A 19,318-nucleotide genomic window follows, 5' to 3' on the forward strand; every position below is an offset into this window, starting at 1 on the left:
GTGCAGTGGTGCGATCTCGGCTCACTGCAACCTCCACCTCCCGGGTTCAAGCGATTCTCCTGCCTCAGCCTCCCGAGTAGCTGGGATTACAGGCATGTGCCACAATGCTCGGCTAATTTGTTTTGCATTTTTAGTAGAGACGGGGTTTCACTATGTTGGCCAGGCTGGTCTCAAACTCCTGACTTCATGTGATCTGCCCGCTGGGGCCTCCCAAAGTGCTGGGATTACAGGCATGAGCCACCGTGCCCGGTTTGTTTTGTTTTATTGGTTTCTGCTCTGAAGTATTTCCTTTCTGTTACTTATTTAATTTCCTCCTTTCCCCCAGCTTTGTAACACTTTTCCTCCAATGTAAATGTAAATATTTTAATTTTCCTCTAAGCGCTGCTTTAGCTGTAGCCCACTGTGGAGACTAAAGCCAATTTTTGAGCATTTTAAACAACTTGTAATATAGAAAGGAAGTATCATAAAACTGCTGGGATATTGTTTTATGGGACATTGTTTTATAATATAAAATCATGTCTATAATCTTACTGCAAATTGTTCATTTTGTTTCACTCCAGTTTTTTTTTTTATCACTGAGCTCTTTTTTTAAAAAAGTATAAAAATAGAGGTGGGGGTCTCACTGTGTTGCCCAGGCTGCTCTTGAACGTCTGGCCTCAATCAGTCCTCCCACCTCAGCCTTCCAGACTGCTGGGATTACAGGCATGAGCCACCATGACGAGCCACTGAGCTATGTTTGAGAGCCACTACTTAAAAGTGCTCCAGTAGCCAACTAAAGAAACGTTAATACAATGACATGACATTTTTCCCCCCTAGAAACGGGTCTATGTGGCCCAGGCTGACCTCGAACTCCTGGGCTCAAGCACTTTTCCTGCCCAAGCCTCCTGGAGTAGCTGGGACTATAGACATGCAACACCATGCCCAGCTTAAAATAACGTATCTGGCCGGACACGGTGGCTCACGCCTGTAATCCCAGCACTTTGGGATGCCAAGGCAGGCGGATCACGAGGTCAGTTGGAGACCAGCCTGGCCAACATAGTGAAACCCCGTCTCTACGAAAAATACAAAAATTAGCTGGGTATGGTGGCATGTGCCCGTAGTCCCAGCTACTCGGGAGGCTGAGGCGGGAGAATCGCTTGAACCCAGGAGGCAGTGGTTGCAGTGAGCTGAGAACACACCATTGTACTCCAGGCTGGGCGACAGAGCAAGACTCTGTCTCAAAAAAAAAAAAAATGACAACGCATCTTGTCTTACATTGGTGGAACTTTTTAGAATGTTGTAAATGTTTAAAATCCAATGTTGGCATTCTTGAGGGGAGAACATGATTTGGCAACATGTATTAAGAGGCTTAGACCGGGTGCAGTGCCTCACGCCCATAATCCCAACACTTTGCCGGGCAGAGGTGGGAGGATTGCTTAACCCAGGAGTTCAAGACCAGCCTGGGAAACATGACGAAACTCGTCTCTACAAAAAATTAGCCGGGCGTGGTGATGCGCACCTGTAGTCCCAGCTACTCGGGAGGCTGAGGTGGGTGGATCCCTTGAGCCCAGGAGGCGGAGGTTGCAGTGAGCTGAGATCGCGCCACTGCACTCCTGAGCGACAAAGAGACCCTGTCTCAAAAAATAAATAAAAAGGCCTTAAAAGTGTTTATTCTCTTATACCTAGTAATATGACGCCGAGCAGTTTAAACACATAAAGTGCACGAAAGATTTATGTATGAGGATATTCTTTTTTTTTTTTTTTTTTTTTTTGAGACGGAGTCTCGCTGTGTTGCCCAGGATGGAGTGCAGTGGCGCGATCTCCGCTCACTGTAAGCTCCGCCTCCTGGGTTCACACCATTATCCTGTCAGCCTCCCGAGTAGCTGGGACTACAGGCGCCCGCCACCACGCCCGGCTAATTTTTTTGTATTTTTAGTAGAGACGGGGTTTCATCGTGTTAGCCAGGATGGTCTCCATCTCCTGACCTTGTGATCCGCCCGCTTCGGCCTCCCAAAGTGCTGGGATTACAGGCGTGAGCCACTGCGCCCGGCCGAGGATATTCTTTAAAACAAGTAAATGGTCACTTAAAGTGAAAAAGGCAATTTACAAAGTACATTTTTTTTTCTTTTTTGAGACAGAGTATTGCTCTGTCGTCCAGGCTGGAGTGCAGTGGTGCGATCTCGGCTCACTGCAAACTCCACCTCCCAGGTTCAAGCGATTCTCCTACCTCAGCCTCCTAGGAGCTGGGACTACAGGCGCTGGCCACCACGCACGGCTAATTTTTGTCTTTTTAGTAGAGATGGGGTTTCACCATGTTATCCAGGCAGGTCTCAAACTCCTGAACTCAAGTAAGCCACCTCCATCGGCCTCCCCAAATGCTCGGATTACAGGCGTGAGCCACCACACCCTACCAAATACAATATTTCAAAAGAATTCAGGGAGTGGAAACGCACATACCAAAGAGGGCAGTTGTGGATCCAATAGCCCTGCCTCCAATTCTCACAATTTCCAGATTCAATCTTAATTCCCATTCCCTCATCACAAGAGAAGTAGAAAAAGACCAATAGAGCTGGAATAATGACAGGTGGAAATAACTCAGAAGCCACTCAAGGCAAAAAGCCTGCAGAGGGGCCTAAGGGAGCCAGTAGGATTCCAATTCTGGTTACAGAAAACTCCAAGTCGAAATCACTCTTTGACAATCTAAAGGAATAAGATATGAATTATGTTCCCCTAGGGTTGTGAAAAACAGCTCTGCCTTTTGGAGATTAGAAGTGAAGCAGGTACGAACCATATCTAAAGCAGGGGAAGAAGCCTCCCTCAGTAGGTGGTTGATAGAGGTTTGGGAATCATCCAAGTTAATCAGGGTGACTATAGATAATCCGAGTGTGTTATATCCTGGCAGAAAACAAAGGGTGGATGTGCATTTGCAAAAACAAAATAGAGACCAATTTGCAGGCATGAGTGGACCAGTACCCGGGACTCTCTTCCAGTAGCCTACAGTAGATAGAGTGCTCTGACTTATCGGAGAAGTCCTGCTTGGCTGGAGAAGGGCATCAAGCTATTTATCAGCGCCTCATGCCCTTAACAGTTAAGATCATCCAACTAACCTGGCTGTTACCCCATGAATCTCGTGCAGCTTTCTGAAAATCATGGGGTCTCTGCGAACTTTCCTGCAGAAAGAGAGCCCACTGATTCCACTACCTAGATAAAGGCGTGGTGGTGGGCGCCTGTAATCCCAGCTACTCGGTGTAAGAATTAAAGAAAGAGGAAAGAAACACGAAAAGTGGCTTGGCGGTCATAAGAGGTTTATTTTAGAGAAAACAAACCTGAGAGGGGCGTCTGGCCAAGTTAGGTCAGAGGCACACTCTCTTACAGACTAAGTAAGTTTTTAAAGATTCGGGGTGGGAGAGTTTATCAGAGGCTTGGGCCGCTTCTGTGTCTCTTTGTTGTGTTTATCTCTGAGGGAGAGTTGTGTGTCTGTTCCCATACATCTTTCTGCAGCTGCAGGCATACCCCCTGAGTCTAATTTTTGCATTTTTAGTAGAGAGGGGTTTCACCATGTTGGCCAGGCTGATCTCGAACTCCTGACCTCAGGTGATCCTCCCGCCTCGGTCTCCCAAATTGCTGGGATTACAGGCGTGAGCCACCTGCGCCCTGCCTAAACTGTTCGGGTTCTAACATTCCAGCATCCTCCTGCGGAACGCAGCCAGGCCTTACTCAGGCCTTCCAATCAGGACCCTTGCAGTTCCTGGGGCTGGGATGGGGTCGAGTCTCCCTGGGGCCACGCTTTCTAAGAGTATCACTTCCAGGATACGTGCCTCCAACAGAAGGAATGAAGGCTAGGAAACAAAAACGTGGATGCGGGTGAGGAGCTGTCAGTGTTACCGCCACGACAAAGTGGACCCTGCGGAACTCGAAGGTGCCACTCAAGAGCCGAAGGCCTGCCCACTCGGGGTGGGGAGGCAACCCGGAGAGCCAATCAGGAATAAGGAGTCCGGTTCATGAAAAGGTAGCCGGATTCTGACTGGGATACTCACTGTGAGAAGGCTGGGCGGAGTTGCAGAAAGTCAAGAGAAGCCGGATCTCTGAATTTCTGTTCGCAGCCTCCTAGGCGGGGCCAGGAAAAAATCCTGGCTCCCGGCCGCGCTCCGCCTTCCAGTAGTCTGCGCTGACTGGGCGGCGAGGAACCGGGAGGAGCCAATCAGAAGTCAGGACTCGCGGGGGTTGGAGGAGGGGCGCGGGCGCTGCGGCCCCTGCTCTACCTCCTAGCGGCAGTGCGGGGCCGAGGCCGCACTACCTGGCTGCTGGAAAGCGGGATCCACCCCAGGACGTCGGGTCGCTGCCGGTGAGCCAAGGAGGGGGAAGCAGAGACGAGCCCCGCGTCCCCGCTGCGGGAGTCGGGGGCACCCCCGAGGGCAGGGAGGCTCGCTGCAAGTGTGGAGCCGGGAGTCCTATGCCTCAGGCTCCTCCAGCCCCCGCTACCCTCAGCTCGCTGCGTGCGTGATGGGCAAGTCACCCTTCTTCCCGGACCTCACCTGCAACCTAGGAGGGCTGAGCTGGGCCCCCAGAATGAAAGCGTGGCACCCGAGAAGCTGTCGAGGCCAGCCCTCCCGGGTCTGTGTGGGGTCGCTGGCCGAGGGCTGTGCCGGCGCCTGGCAGGTGTCTGCTGGGAGCAGTCTCTGAGCTCCACTGGACCTCACTTACTCATGCGCCCTCCTCCCGTCTTTTCCTGCCTCTTGGTTCAGCAACCCCTCTGCAGCCCGCTCACCCACCACTTTTTCCCCTTCACCCACGGGGAAGACCCTTAAAATCACCTAGTAATGCATTGTTGTCTTTGAAAAACTACAGATGCTAAATTCCCCACCTTTCTGTTTCATGATCCCTTTGGATGGGGGTGAATTGCCCCATGGGTCTGTGGAGTGAAGGTCACCCTTGGTTCACCATTAAATATTAAATAAGGGACTAGCCTAGGGGCTGAGAAAACAGAGATTGACTGGGTATAATCCCTTGGAAGGACGCAGCAAAAGGGAATGTAGGAGAAGAAAGGTAGAGTTGGAAGACATGCTAAGGTAGAATTTACTAGACTTTGTTACACGTTGGGAGTGAGGGACAGGAAAGAATCAAGAATGACTCCTGTTTCTTGTCTGGTATACCTTGCACAAAGTACAGAGTTTAAGGTCCAGCCCCTCCTGGCTGTAGGACAAAGGTGGTAAGATTCTGGCGCAGATCTTGGAGTTGGAAATCACACTTGCTTCCTGCGGGCTTTTTCAGGAGCTAAATACTGTTGGCCGGATATATAGACCAACAATCTATAGTACCTGAATTCCTCCTCTCCCTTTGAATGAAGTAGGAAAAAAAGTTAATAATTTTTAATACTGTGTGAGTGGGCAACATAGCGAGACACTGTCTCTAAAAAAAATAAAAATAATAAAATTAAAAAGACGGGCATGATGGCTTGCACCTGTAATCCCAGCACTTTGGGAGACCAAGGTAGGAGGATTGCTTGATCCCAGAAGTTCGAGACCAGCCTGGGCAACCTAGTGGGACCCTGTCTCTTAAAAAAAAAAAAAAAAAAAAAAAAAAAAAGCAGGTATGGTGGCACCTGCCTGCAGTCCCAGCTACTTGGGAAGCTCAGGTGGGAGGAACCCTTGAGCCCAGGAGTTGGAAGCTGCAGTAAGCAGTGATTATGCCACTGTACTCCAGACAGGGTGACAGAGACCTTGTCTCAAAAAAAAAAAAAAAAATTCCCCTCCATACAAAGGAGACATTTGGTTAAGACAGACATGTCTGATAAACATATTTTTTTCTTTGTTTTTATTTACTTTCAGGAGTTGACTTGATCTGCGCCATTAGTTCTATGTATGGAGCACTTGTATTTAAAAAAAGGCAAACTTAAAGAACTTTAGCAGTATAGAATACTAGAGCTAGAGGAGACTTTTAGTAATAATCTAGTCCAACTCTGTTTTAGAGGAGACATGACTAGTCCAGAGTTTCAGAGGTTAGGTAGCAGAGCTGGGACTAAAATATGTCCTATTTCTCCCAGCACAACCTTTATTACATCAGTCTATTTGGATGGCCAGAGCTAACAACCTTGCTTTACACAGCTATGGAAAACAGGGCTTTCCTAAGAGTTGCTTAACAAGTCAAAGATTGTATGGGAACATCTGGACTAGAAAGGAGATTGGCCTTCACCAGTTGCCTCTAAGGTTCCTTACAACTTTAAGAACTTATCATTCATTTCAAATTCAGAATTGTTTTGACATCTTCAACGCTTTGGGAGTTGAAAATGACTCCAGGATTTCATCTTGGAGTTAATGCTTCAGTTCATATTGCATTTTGAATACTTACCTTATACCAGTTTACATATCTCCAGAAGGAATGTTAAAATTCCTGTAAAGTTTTAAGCCTAAACACAGTGTGACAGGATATGTTGGTTCCCAGAAGTTTCAAGTGCAAAGACTGTTTTGAAACTCCATTTAGGCTTTGTCACAATATCTTCAGTGAACAAAATCTGAACGGCTTAACTTGCTTCTGAAAGCAAATGCCTGGTTAGAAAGTCAACAGGAAACATGATTGTCAAGAAGGCATTAACTTGCAGTAACAGGTGGTGGAAACCCACCAGTGGCACAGGCTATGCAAGTTAAGAGGCTGGAGAAATCGCTTTGGGTAGGAGGATCAGGGAAGGCCATGGTGGGGACTAGGGGATGGTTAGCATTTGAGGGTTACCTTTCCCTTATTTTCTCTTTCTTCTCTTTTCTTTTCTTTCTTTCTTCTTTCTCTCTCTCTTCTCTCTTTTCTTTTCTTTCTTTTCTTTTTTTCTTTCTTTTCCTTTCTTTTCTTTTCTTTTCTTTCTTTTGGATGGAGTTTTGCTCTTTCGCCCAGGCTGGAGTGAAGTGACGCAGTCTCATCTCACTGCAACCTCCACCCCTCTGGGTTCCAGTGATTCTCCTGCCTCAGCCTCCTGAGTAGCTGGGATTATAGGCGCCGGCCACCATGCCCGGCTAATTTTTTTTTTTTTTGTATTTTTAGTAGAGACGGGGTTTCGCCATGTTGGCCAGGCTGGTCTCGAACTCCTGACCTCAGGTGATCCACCCACCTCAGCCTCCCAAAGTGGTGGGATTACAGGCGTGAGCCACTCTCTCTACCTACCCTTATTTTAACTTGAGTCATCAGGCTATAGTCCTGGGACTGAGGCAGGGAGGGGTTCATATAGGAGATTTCTGGTGTATCTCCCTGAATGTTATCCCCTTTCCCTCACTGGAGTTAGGTGGGTTTTTGCTGTGATACAGCCAAATAAATTAGGCATTAACAGGCATATGGTTTGATTTTTGGAGTTCCAAGAAAGTCCTAAGATCCACCTCCCCTGTCCTAGCCAATTTCTCAGAAGCGCTCTTTCTTTTTTAAAGGTAAATTTTACATTCAGTGATATTCACAGATCTTACTAGTTTACTTAGGTTTTAAGTTAAGTTTTGACAAATGTAAGCCATGTCACCAAAACCTAATCAAGATGTAGAACACTTGCCTCTCAGAAAGTGGTCTCATGCCCCTTCCCTGTCAGAAGCAACACATCTTCCACTTTCCACAAAAGCTAACTCTTCGTGAGATTCTGTTTTTTTTTTTTTAAATAGAGAAGGAGGTCTCATTATGTTGCCCAGACTAGTCTCGAACTCCTAGCCTTGAGTGATTCTCCCACCTTGGCCTCCCAAAGTGCTGGCTGGGATTACAGGTATGAGCCACTGTGCCCAGCCCATAAGATTATTTTTATATAATACTGTATCCCCTGAACAGCAATCAAAACATACCCTAAAATGCAGCTCACCCTCACGATGTTATCAATTATTTACAACTTAGTATGAAAGAAGGATTAGAATAAAACTATTTTGGGAAAACAGCATGAGATTCTAACGACCTTAAATATTGGGTTCCTGAAGCATGTTCAGAAGCCCTACATTGTCTTTCATATGTAGCTGGATGCTCAGAAAATATACCAGGTGTGGGTAGCAGAGGGTGGAATTACCAAGTGAAAGAAAACAGTCTCCTCCCCCACCCGTGTATCCAAATCATACTTAAAAATTCAAGGCCCAGCGTGGTGGCTCATGCCTGTAATCCCAGCACTTTGGGATTACAAAGCGGAGGCGGGCAGATCACTTAAGCCCAGAGATTCAAGACCAGCCTGGCCAACATGGTGAAAGCCTGTCTCTGCAAAAAATACAAAAAATTAGCCTGATAGGGTGGCTTCTGTAGTCCCAGCCACCTAGGAGGCTGAGGTTCACGAGCGGCTGAGGTTCAGGATCACTAAGCCTGGTGGTTGAGGCTGCAGTGAGTTGTAATCACGCTATTGCACTCCAGGCTGGGCGACAGAGCAAGACCCTGTCTCAAAAAAAAAAAAAAAAAAATCAATTCAGGCCGGGTCCAGTGGCTCACACCTGTAATCCCAGCACTTTGGGAGGCGTAAGTGGGAGGATCGCTTGAGACCAGGAGTTTGAGACCAACCTGGGCAACAAAGTGAGACCCCCATCTCTGTCTTTAAAAATGAAAATTCAAATCTATCTTCTCGAGAATGTCTTCCCTTAGGCTGTAGTAATTTCTCTCCCTCTCAGCTTCTGTCACAGTTTTGGCAGATATTAATTTCATGGGTCGCAAACTCAAATGTAACTTTATTTTTTGTAATTGACTTTAATTTTAATTTTAAGCCCCTATTCCTCTCAGCAGTGGAAAACATATTCTTTACAATTTAAGGTAAACTCCGTCACTTCAGTGTTGAATCAGTCATTTCAGGTTAATACTTATAATGAATACAGGGTTTTCTTTGGCTCTCTGCCATTATCTCCTCCAGTTACTCACACAATACTTAGCTCATCAGTCTACGTTTTTCTATTTGAAATATGTGTAATAAATTAGACGATGATCCTTATAATTTAACCAAACTGTGACTATAAAAGATCACTGTATTTGAATGTATTGTTTAACCTAAGATGGTAGGAATATAGTCAAAAGGACATAATCATGGATTAGAAGTCTGGAGAGCTGAATTCTTCTTTTCTTTTTTCTTTTTTTTTTTTTTTTGAGATGGAGTCTCGCCCTGTTGCCCAGGCTGCAAAGTAGTGGTGCGATCTTGGCTCACTGCAGCCTCGACCTCCCATGTTCAAATGATTCTCCTGCCTCAGCCTCCCGAGTAGTTGAGATTACAGGCGCCCACCACCACGCCCAGCCAATTTTTGTATTATTAGTAAAGACAGCGTTTCACCATGTTGGCTAGGCTCGTTTCGAACTCCTGACCTCAGGTGATCTGCCTGCCTCGGCCTCCCAAAGTGCTGGGATTACAGGCTTGAGCCACCACGTCCAGCCCCAGAGCTGAGTTCTTACTGTGACTTAATATGTGACTTTGGGCAAGTCACTTAACCTCTCAGGACCAAAATTTCCCCTATAAAATTAATAGGGGAGGAGGAGGGATTGGACGAGGTGATACCAAGGTGCTTTCCTAGTCTGTGTTTGGGAGGTAAGTTTAAAAATAATTTGTCCTATAAGAATTTGTATGCAGTTGCCAAAACATCTACTTCTTGATCTCATTCACTGATTTGATTTTTTTTTAACTTTATGAGTAAAACTTAACAATCAAAAGAAGTACAGAATCAACAGAAACATTACTGGTCTGTCTTGAGAAAAATCATTTAAATAAATATATTCATCCTGTGTCCACTTTCTGTTTGTTGCTTTTTGTTCCCCTAGACATAATGTCAAGTGGAAATGATCAGCAGTCAGAGGCTCTTAGCAAACCCACTTTCAGTGAGGAACAAGCCTCCGCGTTAGTGGAGTCAGTGTTTGGGTTGAAAGTTTCCAAGGTCCGGCCACTTCCTAGCTATGATGACCAAAACTTTCATGTCTACGTTTCAAAAACCAAAGATGGCCCAACTGAATATGTCCTCAAAATAAGCAACACCAAGGCTAGCAAAAATCCAGACCTGATTGAAGTGCAGAATCACATCATCATGTTTCTGAAAGCAGCTGGATTTCCAACAGCCTCTGTGTGTCACACTAAAGGAGACAACACAGCTTCTCTTGTGTCTGTAGGTAAGAGATGACCAACTCGCTGATCCATTACCTATCCAGACACATCACTGCATTTTGGCCACAAGTAGAACTGTGAAGAGCAGGTTCATAATTCCAAGCGTAGATGTGGTTGTTATTATTTTTTAGCAACCTCAATAGTACACCCTTAGAGGTGGTTATGTTTTCAGTGTTGGGATAAGCTACAGCGTCATCAAAGTGGTGACTGGTCCTCTTATTGAGTAGTAGTTAGAGCCCAATGTGGTATAAGTTTTCTGTTTAGAAAGGCCCTGAAAGATGGTAACTAAGGGGAACATTTGTGGAAATCAGGGGAACATTTTGTGTTTCATTTTTTGTTTGTTTTGTTGTTGGTGGTTTTGGGGTTATTTGTTTGTTTGTTTTTTGAGACAGGGTCTCACTCTGTCACCCAGACTGGAGTACAGTGGCGCAGTTACAGCTCACTGCAGCCTTGACCTCCTGGGCTCAGGTGATCCTCCCACTTCAGCCTGCTGAGTAGCTGGGACTACAGGCATGCATCACCACACCCAGCTAATTTTGTAGTGTTTTTGTAGAGGCAGGGTTTCGCCACGTTGCCCAGGCTGGTCTTGAACTCCTGGCCTCAAGTGATCTGCCTTCATTGGCTTCCCAAAGTGCTGGGATTACAGGCATGAGTCACCACGCCTGGCCTGTTGTTTTTTTTTTTTAAACCAGAAAAATAATAAAACATTTTTATTACTTAGAGAAGCTATAAATTCTGGTGCTGTGGTATAGTAGAAAGAATATAATACTGGAAATCAAGAAATCAGGAATTTTAGATTTTAGCTTTGTCATTACTGTATATGTGACCTTGGACACATAGATCACTTAAATCCCTAAGGCCACCAGTCCTCATCTGTGAGACGGCCCTTTTCACCTCTAAATACTAAAATGCTAAGAATGGACCTAATTTCAGCTCTTTAAGCAGCAAGCTAAAACCAATTTCTTGAAGTTTTTTTAAAGTTTCGAAATCTTGATTGTCTTTTTCTCTCTTAATTGTTTACCATTCTTTCTTAATTTGCATTGCTCCAAATACCTGAGGCCCATTGTGGTCCCTGAGACACAGTTATTGTCCTGTGTGGCTGTCCCACAGGAAGCCTGATTCTGGAAGTCATTTATTTGTACCTCACTTCCCTCAATTGTGAACTTATGAAAGAGTATGTGTTTTTGCTTTCATTTACCACAGTAGGTAATTTCTGTGTAGAGCTAAGGCCAGCAGAGTTAGGGCTATAATTTTATTGGTATGTAAATGGCCAGTTCCAATGTTCTTAAGGTTTGTATATTCTACCTTCTTGCTTCATCCACTCAACTCTGCTTCATAGAATCCTGCCGAGCTGTTTTAGGTTAGCACATTTTTGTTGTTGTTCTGTAATTTCTGTTCTTTTCAGTAATACTTGCAGAGGCAGAATAGCTTCTAATTCTGTATATTTAAATACCTCTCTCTCTCTCTCTGTCTCTCTCTCTCTCTCTCTCTCTCTCTCTATATATATATATATTTAGTCAAAGGATATTTTATTCCATCCATTTAGATAGTGGCTCTGAAATCAAAAGCTACTTGGTGAGGCTGCTGACTTACCTCCCAGGAAGACCCATCGCTGAGCTTCCCATCAGCCCCCAGCTATTGTATGAAATTGGAAAACTAGCTGCCAAATTGGATAAGACACTGCAGGTAAGATTTGGGGCTTTATTTTATTCTAAGGAATGTTTGTTTGCTTGTTATTTTATTTTTAAAATAAAGTAAGGATCAGATTCTCTTTTTATGTATGGTGCTACCTAAGGTATGTTATGAAGGGAATGGAGTCCTAGAGTGCATATATTTTATGACAGTAAGGCTAACTTCTGCCTAACTCTAACTGGTGTAGGCCAGGTGTGGTGGTCCACGCCTATAATCCCAGCACTTTGGGAGGCTGAGGCAGAGGAATCTAACTTGAGACCAGGAGTTTGAGACCAGCCTGGCCAACAGAGTGAAACCCTATCTCTTCTAAAATATACAAAAATTCAGGCCATGGTGGCGTGTGCCTGTAGTCTCAGCTACTTGGGAGACTGAGGCAGGAGAATCGCTTGAGCCAGGAGGTGGAGGTTGCAGTGAGCCGAGATCGCACCACTATACTCCAGCCTGGGTGACAGAGTGACACTGTCTCCAAAAAAAAATTTTTTTTTTTTTTTTGACGCAGAGTCTCGCTCTGTCGTCCAGGCTGGAGTGCAGTGGCACGATCTCGGCTCACTGCAAGCTCTGCCTCCCAGATTCACGCCATTCTCCTGCCTCAGCCTCCCAAGTAGCTGGGACTACAGGTGCCCACCACCACGCCCAGCTAATTTTTTGTATTTTTAGTAGAGACGGGGTTTCACCGTGTTAGCCAGGATGGTCTCGATCTCCTGACCTCGTGATCTGCCCGCCTTGGCCTCCCAAAGTGCAGGGATTACAGGCGTGAGCCACTGCGCCCAGCCCAAAAAATTTTTAAAAATTGAAAAATAAATAAATCTTACTGGTGTATTGGAAAGATTACCTAAGTTTTTAGAAATTCATGATATTCTTCATGCTGCTCACTGAAAACAGTCAATATTCACAAACAGAAACCTGAAGATTTCATCCAGTCACAGTATAATCAGCTGGAGCTCCATATGAAGCAATAGCTAGGTTGCAAATGGATTAATAATGTATGTTAAGGATGTTTTTGCCCTATAGAAACAATATAATGTATGACAGGTACCTTTTAGACCCACCCATAAAACATCTTCATTTATTCAATATTGACTGAGTACCTTTTATGTTATTTAAAAAAATCACAGGACAAAGGAAATATATTTACTATTTATTAAGTGGAAATGGATCATCATAAAGGTCTTCATTGTCATCCTCATTTTGAGTGGGCTGAGGAGGAGGAGGAAGAGAAGGGTTGGTCTTTTTTTTTTTTTTTTGAGACAGGGTCTCACTCTGTCTCCCAGGCTGGAGTACAGTGGTACAGTCACAGCTTAATGCAGCCTCGACTTCCCAGGCTCAAGCAATCCTCCCACCTCAGCCTCCCGGGTAGCTGGGACTACAGGAGTGTGCCACCACACCCATCTAATTTATTTTTGTATTTTTTGTAAAGATGGGGTTTCGCCATGTTGCCCAGGCTCGTCTCAAACTCCTGAGCTCAAGCAATCTTCCCGCCTCTGCCTTCCAAAGTGCTGGGATGACAGTCATGAGCTACCCTATGCCTAGCCAGGGCGTTGGTCTTTGTATTAGGCTATTCTCCCACTGCTATAAAGAAATACCTGAGACTAGGTAATTTATACAGAAAAGAGGTTTAGGCCAGGTACGGTGACTCATGCCTGTAATCCCTGCACTTTGGGAGGCCAAAGCAGGAGGATCACTTGAGGCCAGGAGTTTGGGACCAGCCTAGGCAACATGGTGAAACTCTGTCTCTACTAAAAATACAAAAAATTATCCTGGTGTGGTGGCGCATGCTTGTAGTCCCAGCTACTTGGGAGGCTAAGGTGGGAGGATCACCTGAGCCCAAGAGGTTGAGGCTGCAGTGAGTTGTCATCGCACCACTGCACTCCAGCCTGGGTGACAGAGCAAGACTTTGTCTCAAAAAAAAAGAAAAAAGAAAGAAAGAAAGACATTGCTCCACTTCTTGCTTGCATTACTTCTTTTCTCTTCTTTCTTTTTTTTTTTTTTTTTTTGAGACAGAGTTTCTGTCTGTCGCCCAGGCTGGAGTGCAGTGCTGTGACCTCTGCCTCCCGGGCTCATTGCTTGCATTATTTCTGACAGGAAATCTGACATCAGATTTTTCCTCTGAATGTAATGTGTCTTTTTATGTGTGTGGCTGCTTTTAAGACTTTCTCTTGAGGCCAGGCGGGGTGGCTCACACCTTTAATCCCAGCACTTTGGGAGGCTGAGGCAGGCGGATCACTTGAGGTCAGGCGTTCAAGACCAGCCTGGCCCACATGGCAAAACCCCGTCTCTACTAAAAATACAAAAATTAGCTGGGCATGGTGGTGCACACCTATAATCTCAGCTGCTTTGGAGACTGAGCCAGGAGAATTACTTGAACCCAGGATGTGGAGGTTGCAGTAAACCAAGATTGCACCATTGCACTCCAATCTGGGTGACAGAGCGAGACTTCATCTTAAAAAAAAAGAAAAAAATTCTCTTTATCTCCTGTTTTGAGCAGTTTAATTCAGGCATGACTTGTATAGTTTTCCTCATGTTTGTTATGCTTGCCATTTACTGGGATTCCTTGAGTGGATATAATGAAGTTACTTGGAAGCAGTTTGAACCTTTTGGGTCATGCTTTTACTACTTGATAGATGGGACCAAGGACCAATTTACTACTGATCAAAATCCTTCAGTGTCCTGTGAGCTGTGAGGTTTTCCAGTGTGGACGGTAGGAACAGGCACTCTTCCTGGCCCTGTGCGTGCCATGTACTCTTCCCTCTAATCTTTTCAGGTGGCTCTTTCCCCAGTTTTGAGTAGTTTCCTCACATTGACACATGGGTCATACACCCATCTGCTAAATTCTCAAGGGGGACATAATGCAGATCCCTGGAGTGCTCTCTCTCTCTGCAGCTCTCCCATCCCTGGTAATCTGTCCTGCAAACTCAAACTACTTTGGTCTCCCCAGACTCTCAACTCTACCTCCTCAACTCAGAGAGTCCTCTGGGCTCCGCCTGGGTCTTCCCTCTCTGCACTGCATCCTCTGTCAAGGCAGTGAGCTGGGGCAAACTGCCCTTGTGTTTTATTTATTTATTTATTTATTTATTTTTTGACACAGGGTCTCACTCTGTCACCCAGACTAGAGTGCAGTGGCACGATCTCAGCTCACCACAACCTCCACCTCCCAGGCTCAAGGGATTCTCCTGCCTCAGCCTCCTGAGTAGCTGTCACCATAGCCCAGCTAATTTTTTGGTATTTGTAGTAGAGACAGGGTTTCACTATGTTGGCCAGGCTGGTCTTGAACTCCTGACCTCAAATGATCCACCCACCTCGGCTTCCCAAAGTGCTGGGATTATAGGCGTGAGCCACCACACCTGGGCCCCTCGTTTGTTTCCATTCTCTCAGGGATCACTGTTTTTCATTGCCTAACGTCTAATAACTTGAAAACCAGTGTCTTAACGTATTTTGTCCACTGTTTTTGCTTTTTCTGGCAGGAGGGTAAACCCCCCATTACACCCTTCTTGGCCAAAAACTGAAGACCCGGCCAGGCGCAGTAGCTTACGCCTATAATCCCAGCACTTTGGGAGGCCAAGGCGGGTGGATCACCTGAGGTCAGGAGTTAGAGACCAGCTGGCCAACATGGCGAAACCCCATCTACTAAAAATACAAAAATTAGCCAGGTGTGGTGGCGGGCGCCTGTAATCCCAGCTACTGGGGAGGCTGAGACAGGAGAATCACTTGAACCCAGAAGGCAGAGGCTGCAGTGAGCTGAGATTGCACCACTGCACTCCAGCCTGGGCAAGACAGAGCGAGACTCTGTCTAAAAAAAAACAAAAAACTGAAGCCCCTGTTGCAGTGTAAATAGTATTCATTTATCCTTAGATCCTCAAATAGAAATATTGTAACCTTTTTTTCTGACTCAAAATCCTTCCGTGATCCATTATTTAAAGAAAACCAGATAAAAATACAAAGAAAAATTAAGTTACCACTAATTCCATCATCCAGAGATGACATTCTCTGAACCATTTATTCCATGTGCCACGCTATTCCACAGCCCCAGGGGCATACTTGGTGCTCAGCATATGTTTACAAACCCACAGACCTTTTTCTATACTTACAATAATCACCATTTTATATTGCACTCTATCCGTTTATTCAACAAATACTTATTGAGCTTCTGCAAGGGTTTGGTGGTAAACATATTAAACATTTCCGTCAAAACAGTTTTCAATTAAGTTTGAGCAAATTCATTTGTGGACTTTCGTTAAAATGTTAATTTGTTCACAATAATATAAGTTGGATTTAAATAGCCCATTCTAATTAATATATTTTTAGGAAATTTTCTTCACATATTAATTTTATTTAGAAAAACCTTTGAACTGGACCAGGCACAGTGGCTCACTCCTATAATCCCAGCACTTTGGGAGGCCAAGGTAGGTGGATCACTTGGGGTCAGGAGTTTCAGACCAGCCTGGCCAACATAATGAAACCCCATCTCTACTAAAAATACAAAAATTATCTGGGCGTGGTGGCAGGTGCCTGTAGTCCCAGCTACTTGGGAGGCTAAGGCAAAGAGAATCACTTGAACCCAGGAGGCGGAGGTTGCAGTGAGGCAAGACCACACCACTGCACTCCAGCCTGGGTGAAAGAGTGAGACAACGTCTCGAAAAAACACAGAAACAAAAACAAAAACCTTTGAACTGATTGTAGTGCTCACTAAAGTCTGTCTACCTTCCTCAGACTTAAACCTACTATTGAGGTTTAAATGACTGTCTGTTGCATAATAGTTTTCCTTTACCAGTAATCTTTCCTTCTGCCCTAACTGTGGGCTTCATTCATATGCCTATGGCCACTGAACTTTCAACTTTTCCTGCTATATTCTGAAAAAGCAATACAGTTTCAGAGGGAAATAGCACCACATCATTGCTGACAGTGTGTCACTTCTGCTATGCATTTAGCCACCTGCTGCTCTGCTGTGCAACTTACTTTAAGTTGTCTTACAGAGGACAAGGGAGCTCTAGAGGGAACCAAACATTCTTCATTTGGCATTACATGCATTTTATCATGCATTATTCCTGTTGCTCATCCCCTCACCCAGTCTCACCCCATGACTTTGCAGGAGCTGAGTTCTTAGTTTTTCTATAAGTACTAAGAACTGTAGAGTCTATGAAAGATAATAAACAAGTGTGGTATTTTAGTCATGTAGGCATGGCCGAGGCTGTGGCTGCTGTGCTGGGGACATGGTTGGGCCATTGAAGCTTCCAGCAGTTGGTCAGGTAGGCCTGTGGGATCCAAAGTAGGCAGGAGTTCTGGGGATTGTAGGGGCCAGAACTGAGGAGTTAACAAGTGAAGGGACCAACTAGTACTGGAATTTGGTTGCCATTTGGTCCACAGATGGGCTAGAAGTCAATCTCAGGAGATTTCATTAATTATAAGAAAGAAGAAAATATAGGACAGGCTTATGAGTATGATTGTGGTCAAAGCTTTGTACTAGAGGAAACAAGATGCATGGGAAATGGGAGCTGGGGTATGGGGTGGAGAATGAGGGAGTTATTTGATTGGTGCAAAAGTAATTGCGGGTTTGCCATTTTAATTGCAACACTGTAATTACTTTTGCACCAACCTAATAAGAAGAGGAGAGCTAAGATAGGCTAATAAAGAGTGCTGATTCAATTATCAAGAATTCAGGTTGGTGTAGCAAGGAGCCAAGTGGATAGAAAAGCCAGAGAAGTCAGGCAGATCAAGGACAACACTGATTTTAACAAACATGTATTGAGCATCTATACGTATGAAGTTTTCATTTCATGTCTTAGTGAATCCACAATTGATTGTAAAGCTGGTAATTGATAGCTTGATTTTGCTATCTAAGGAAACTAAAATCTGGGATATTAAGTGGTAGAGCCAGTTGAAACCTAGATCTGTCTGACTCAACCCCAGGATTCTTCCCAGTACCCCATACTAGAGCTGAGAAGTTCTACGGCTGCGTGGGTCAATCGTGCCATCATTTCAGAAGCTGACTCAGAGCCTTCCCCGAGTAGACTGTCGTTCCACTGGAAACCCAACTAGAATATTATATTTCAGTTCCTTTCTTCTTCTTTTTTTTTTTAATGAGCTGAGATCTCACTATGTTGCCCAGGGTAGTCTCAGCTCAAATGATCCTCTCACCACAGCCTCCCAACTAGTTGGGATTATAGACATGAGCCATGACGCCCAGCTATTTTACTTCCTTTAAAAATAAAAATAATAAATATGCACAGTTAAAATTTCAAACAGTACTGAAAGGTATGAAATGAAAATTTTTTCTCCCCACCATCATCTCCATTCCTCCACAATCCCACTCTCCAAAAGTAATAGCTCCTAACAGTGTTTTTTCAGTGCTTACTATGTGTGTTTTTGTGATCTGCATTGGCATTTAACACACAGGATGTTAAATGTACAAAAGAGAAGACTCCGGTTCAAGACCAGCCTGGCCAACATGGTGAAAAAATGTTTTCATTTTCTCTACTAAAAAAAAATGTTTTTAATTAGCTGGGTGTGGTGGTGTGCGCCTGTAATCCCAGCTATTGTGGAGGCTGAGGCAGGAGAATCGTTTGAGCCTGGGAGATGGAGGTTGCAGTGAACTGAGATCACGCCATTGCTCTCCAGCCTGGGTGACAGAGTGAGACTCCGTCTCAAAAAAAAAAAAAAAAAGAGAAGACTCCAAAGCTGGGTGCGGTGGCTCACGCCTGTAATCTCAGCACTTTGGGAGGCTGAGGTGGGTGAATCACTTGAGGCCAGGAGTTCCAGACCAGCCTGGCCAACATGATAAAACCCCGTCTCTACTAAAAATACTAAAGAATTAACTGGGCATGGTGACACATGCCTGTAATTTCAGCTACTTGGGAGGCTGAGGCATGAGAATCAGTTGAACCTTGGTGGCAAAGGTTGCTGTGAGCCGAGATTGTGCAACTGGACTCCAGCCTGGGCAACAGAGTGAGACTCTGTCTCAGAAAAAAAAAAGAAAAAAGAGAGAGAGAGGGAAAGGACTCCGAGGGAGCAGGAGTACTATCCTCAAAAATCTGGAGGACTAATCCTGTTCCAGATGGGCCCAGAGGTCATAGTTGGAACCAGTAGTATGGATACTATTAGAGAGGCAGAGGCAGATTTTAACTGCACAAAAGGAAGAACACAAAGCCATCTCAATAAGGGTAAAAAGTACCTACCATGGGAAGTGTGTTAGTCCATTCTCGAATTGCTATAAAGAAATACCTGAGACTGGGTAATCTATAAAGAAAATGGGTTTAATTGGCTCGTGCTTCTGCAGGCTATACAGGAAGCATAGTGGCTTCTGCTTCTAAGGAGGCCTCAGGAAGCTTCTAATCATGGCGGAAGGCAAAGTGGGAGCAGGTGTCTTAAATGGCAGGGGCAGGAACAAGAGAGAGCAAGCCAGGGGTGCTGCATACCTTTAAACAACAGATTTCATGAGAATGCACTCACTGTCGTGAGAGCAGCCTCAAGAGGATGGTGCTAAACCATTCATGAGAAACCACCCCCATGATCCCATCACCTCCTACCAGGCCCCACCTCCAATACTGGGGATTACAGTTTAGCATGAGATTTGGTGAGGACACAGAG

General features: G+C 45.0%; 1 protein-coding gene across 4 annotated transcripts in view; it reads left to right on the plus strand.

The window, feature by feature from the left end:
• The first annotated feature begins 4,142 nt into the window (after positions 1-4,142).
• Positions 4,143-19,318, plus strand: part of HYKK (hydroxylysine kinase) — a 31,959-nt gene continuing 16,783 nt past the window's right edge. For 2 of the 4 annotated variants that reach the window (XM_063652811.1, XM_054450878.2), the window contains exons 1-3: positions 4,209-4,324; positions 9,709-10,050; positions 11,592-11,731. In XM_063652811.1, the coding sequence (XP_063508881.1) occupies positions 9,714-10,050; positions 11,592-11,731 (477 nt within the window). In that variant the 5' untranslated portion in view covers positions 4,209-4,324; positions 9,709-9,713. Of the gene's footprint in view, positions 4,325-9,708; positions 10,051-11,591; positions 11,732-19,318 lie in introns of all 4 variants that reach the window. The other 2 variants (XM_054450877.2, XM_054450879.2) reach the window with 2 other exon arrangements.

Source organism: Pongo pygmaeus, chromosome 16 (genome assembly GCF_028885625.2).
Source record: "Pongo pygmaeus isolate AG05252 chromosome 16, NHGRI_mPonPyg2-v2.0_pri, whole genome shotgun sequence".
Classification (NCBI taxonomy): Eukaryota; Metazoa; Chordata; class Mammalia; order Primates; family Hominidae; genus Pongo; species Pongo pygmaeus.